The 4917-nt window shown below is 42.4% G+C and overlaps 1 protein-coding gene across 2 annotated transcripts in view; it reads right to left on the bottom strand.

Annotated features, from left to right (window-relative positions):
- Position 1: 1 nt before the first annotated feature.
- KDM3B (lysine demethylase 3B) overlaps positions 2-4917 on the bottom strand; it is a 60792-nt gene continuing 55876 nt past the window's right edge. For both annotated transcript variants that reach the window (XM_017500982.2, XM_037728645.1), the window contains 2 exons: positions 4556-4690; positions 2-1070 (listed from right to left, as the gene is read on the bottom strand). In XM_017500982.2, coding sequence (XP_017356471.2) covers positions 990-1070; positions 4556-4690 — 216 coding nt within the window. In that variant the 3' untranslated portion in view covers positions 2-989. The remainder of the gene's footprint in view (positions 1071-4555; positions 4691-4917) is intronic.

Here is a 4917-nt window from a genome sequence, read left to right on the forward strand (position 1 = left end):
AAAAAAAAAAAAAACCACCTCATGTTGGAAATCAACTGTCCTTCCCATTTGGAAACGTAAGAGGAATCCCCAGGGAACACACCACAGCTCAGAGGTGACAAAGTTCCTTCTCATATGACTGTTCCCTCAAGGTAAGACTAAGATGGGAGGGGGAGAAACTAAAAGAATCCTAAAAAAAAGCCAATTTTAAGAAATTCTGCTTTGGCTGATTTTGTGCTATAATGGGTAGCTGATTTCTAAAAATCATATTTCTTCAAAGAGTTTTATATTGAAAGGAAGACTAAATGTAATGTGCCTTTCCTCATAATCCAGGAAAACAACTGTGGTATTTCAAAAATTCTAAAAATATCTACTTTCATGAAATAGTAACTATTTCACTACAAACCTATTTTTCACTAAATACACACATTTCCTAATCCTGGAGCCTCCTGGGAAAAGCAGTGGGTTCTCCCTGGGCCCTGCAAGGCTCCAGTGTTCACAGGAGAGTGTGGGGAATGGCTTCACCCCGTCTCCTGGGATGGGCCTTGTCAGAGGTCATGTGCAGAGACGCTATCAGGCTTCCACCAGGCATGTTTAAGCAATTACCCCCTACTTGTACCAGTTATGTGATTTCCCTGACCTCCAAACACATTCCCATTTAACTAGGCACAAGAAGAAACGAAAAGAAAGGTGTGCCCATGAATCTCAAATCAGGAGAATGTGCAGGAAAGCCCCGCTGTGTTCAGGCAATTTGGATTCCCAAAAGCCCACAGGATGGGGATGTGGCACTCTTGGCTTGGAGTCTGAAACTGTATGTGTGAACAGTACGACTTTCCTGTGTCAACCTTCGGTGTTGAGGCAGCATAGAAGAGAGTGGCTGGAGAGTTTGGAATACTGACCACACTGGCTCCGGGTGAAGGGCTTCTGCTCCAGCAAAGAGCCCTGCCGTTCCCTGTAAGTGTTGTGAGTGAAAGACCTGCTTCACAGGAGAGTTTGGAGTTTCTCCATGCCTAGGATCTTGCCAGTTTGGATTCATGAGCCTTGAGGGTGCCAACCGCATCTTTCACTGCATGGTAAATGATGTTCTTCACCTACAGAGGATAAACAGCAAAGTCAGTTCATGGCAGCCCCATGCAAATGCATGTTCTACCTTGACTGTAAGCCTACTGGTTAGTGGGGAAACTCCCAACAAGGACTGTGCGTTCCTACACAGTCATTTACAAATTACATAGGGCATAAAGTCTGTACTCAAAAAATAATAATAAAATCCTGTGAACAGCTATCTGATCACCATCATTTATGTGCTTACTATGTCCTGGGCAGGCTCTGTTGCTGAACTCTTTTTTATTTTTTAATTTAAAGATGGGGTTTCACCATGTTGGTCAGGCTGGTCTTGAACTCCTGACCTCAACTGATCCGCCTGCCTTGGCCTCCAAAGTGCTTGGATTACAGGCGTGAGCCACCACGCCCGGCCTGTTGTTGAACTCTTTATGTGGACCTTCGCTTAATCCTTGCCAGAATCCTATGAGGTAGGTTCTATTATGATCACCCCCAGTTTATAGATGAAAAACTGAGGAAACTCAGGCCACGGTGAACGCCTGGAGAAATTTGTTTCCTTATATGGTTAAGGGGCTTCCCTAAGGTTCTACAGAAAACAAGAATGGAAGGTAGGATTATGGCATATTTTTTCCCTTTGTGCTTGTATGTTTTCTGATTTGGAAAATACATTACATGTGAAATTGGAATACACAATAAAAGTTATTAAAAAAAGTGAAGAGGCATATTTAAGTGAAGAGGATAAAGATGGTTTTCTTTTAAGGGCTGACAAGAAAATGGAGGTTATTTCTGAGGAGGAAAAGTGGGGAAATGCAAAGCGGAAGGGTACACGAGGGCTTCAACCAAGTAGTTGCTGTATATGTATGTATGTGTGCTGTAATTTCTTAAGTTGGGTAATGGGCATCCAAGTCCCTCTTATGATATTCTCTTAATTTTTTGCATTGCTTCAACAAAAATTTGAGTACCTACTATGTGTCAGACATGGTGCTAAGGAAAAGCGGTAAATAAAATAGTAAATTCCTGCCTTCACAGAGCTTAAATAGCTTACATTCTAGTAGAATTAAGTAACAGATAAAATCTATCTATGTATCTATCTATCTATGTAGGTATGTATGTATCTATCAATCTATCTATCTGATGGTGAAACTATTACAGAAAAAATAATGCAGTGAAAGTGGGACGGAGAGTGCTGAAGCAGGAGTTGCTGTTATTCTAAACAGCATAGTCAGGAAAGGTCTTTGTTTTTATTTGTTTTTTGTCTTTAAATAAAGAGATAGAGTCTGTTGCCCAGGCTGGAGTGTAGTAGGGTGATCATAGGTGACGAGAGCTTCGAAACTCCTGGGCTCAAGTGATCCTCCCACCTCAGCCTCCTGAGTGGCTGGGACTGCAAACACACACCCAATATCCCTAGCTCAGGAAAGGTGTTAAGGATAAGGTGACATGTTATCTTTACATTTGCATTCTGTTTAAACAGCAATGTTGGATGGGTACGGTGACTCATGCCTGTAATCTCAGCATTTTGGGAAGCTAAGGCAGGTGGATCACCTGCGGTCACGAGTTTAAGACCAGCCTGGCCAACACGGTGAAACCCTGTCAACTACTAAAAATATAAGAATGAGCTCAGCATGGTGACACATGCCTGCAATCCCAGATACCTGGGAGGCTGAGGCAGGAGAATCGCTTGAACCTGGGAGGCGGAGGTTGCAGTGAGCCAAGATCATGCCACTGCACTCCAGCCTGGGCAACAGAGCAGGACTCCATCTCAAAATATAAATAAATAAAAATAAAAATAAACACCAATGGTGACTATACTTTGTATAAAAACTTTATGGTAGGCTGGGTGAGGTGGCTCACTCCTATAATCCCAGCACTTTGGGAGGTGGAGGCAGGCAGACTACCTGAGGTCAGGAGTTTGAGACCAGCCTGGCCAACATGGTGAAACCCCCTCTCTACCAAAAAATACAAAAAATATCTGGGTATGGTGGTGAATGCCTGTAGTCCCAGCTACTTGTGAGGCTGAGGCACGAGAATCACTTGATCCCAGAAGACGGAGGATGCAGTCAGCCAAGATCACGCCACTGCCCTCCAGCCTGGGCAACATAGTGAGATCCTGTCTCAAAAAGAAAAAAGAAAAAAAAAAGCAGATAACACTCAAAGTTGAAGGTGATTAAATCTAAGAGCAATTAAGAAAAACCTCTTCAATCTGATCTACCAAGAACCAGACATGCCAGAGGAAAAGTGGCCACAGTGAAAGCCTAGAGAATTCTGCTTCCTTATTCTTTGTCATTTTTATGCAACTAAAGTACCTAAGTGTATTAATGATGAAATTCTGCGCTTCAAATTCCAATCCATTTCAAGAGCAGAGGAAACCTAATCTGATTGTTCAGCTCTGCTCTACAAGGGAATACAGTTCTTAGGGACATGAACTGTAATCCCTAGCAGAGCTCTAAGAAACTGAGTCTGCATAGAAATCTGCTACAAGAAGCAGCTTCAGCGCAATATTTCTTCTCAGAAACAGGCTTAGAACATGATGCCACAGTGCTTCTCCCACCTGTTTGGGGAGGTCAGTCTAGTTAGTTACTAACACTAATAACACTGTAACTCTGAAGGCGAGAGAAATAGACTGTCACAACAGAAATGATTAGGTTAAGCAGTGGCCCACACCTGTATTCCCAGCACTTTGTGAGGCTGAGGTAAGAAGATCTCTCGAGCCTAGCCTGTGCAACAGAGACCTCGCTCTATTAAAAAGAAGATAAAACTTTTTTTTTGAGATGGAGTCTTGTTCTGTCACCCAGGCTGGAGTGCAGTGGCATGATCTCAGCTTCCTGCACCCTCCACCTCCCACTTCAAGAAATTCTCCTGCCTCAGCTTCCTGGGTAGCTGGGACTATAGGTGTGCACCACCATGCCCAGCTAATTTTTGTAAAAAAGAAGAAAAAAACACAAATAAATAAAATTAAGTGGGGCGTGGTGGCTCATGCCTGTAATCTCAGCACTTTGGGAGGGCAGGCAGGCAGACCATGAGGTCAGGAGTTTGAGACAAGCCTGGCCAACATGGTGAAGCCCCATCTCTACTAAAAATACAAAAATTAGCCACGAACAGTGGTGGGTGCCTGTAGTTTCAGCTGGTTGGGAGGTGGAGGCAGAAGAATAACTTGAACCCGGGAGGTGGACATTGCAGTGAGCCGAGACTGTGAGCCGAGACTGTGCCACTGCCCTCCAGCCTGGGTGACAAAGCAAGTCTCCATAATAAATAAATAAATAAATAAATAAATAAATAAATAAATAAATAAAATTAAAAAGAAATGATGAGGTTAAAAGATGAGTATTCTCTAAATAAAACTGAGGAGGACTTATTAAATAATTCCTGAAAGGACTCCATATCCCTCAGCTTTCCTGCGTCATTTCTCCTCCACAATTAAACCTTCAAAGAATACCCTCAGAAAGGAGAATGTGCTTTCTGGTGTAATGTATATAAATATGCAATGAGAAGACAGAGTGGGGTAGAAGGAGTTATTTACCTGCAGTTTATCCTCATGATTTGTATGAGTGTTAGAGAGATGCCTGAATTCCTGAGTCAGGCGGAAACAGTGCTTTACATGTTCTGGAGATACAAAGTCTTCTGCTACTTTTATGCAACTGTATAGATTGTGAACCTGAGAGGGGCAAAGTACAGAGGGGAAATATCAGACATTAGAGATTCAATAAATATGGAAAACATCCATGATATAGTTAAAAAATTTAGAAATATGTGTATTTCCATTTTTGTAATAACACAGAAAAGCTTTAAGTGCAAATTTATAAATAAAAATATTGACCAGGTCCAGTGGCTCATGCCTGTAATCCTAGAACTTTGGGAGGCAGAGGCACGTGGATTGCTTGA

This window comes from Cebus imitator, unplaced genomic scaffold (genome assembly GCF_001604975.1).
Source record: "Cebus imitator isolate Cc_AM_T3 unplaced genomic scaffold, Cebus_imitator-1.0 Scaffold274, whole genome shotgun sequence".
In the NCBI taxonomy this organism is placed as follows: Eukaryota; Metazoa; Chordata; class Mammalia; order Primates; family Cebidae; genus Cebus; species Cebus imitator.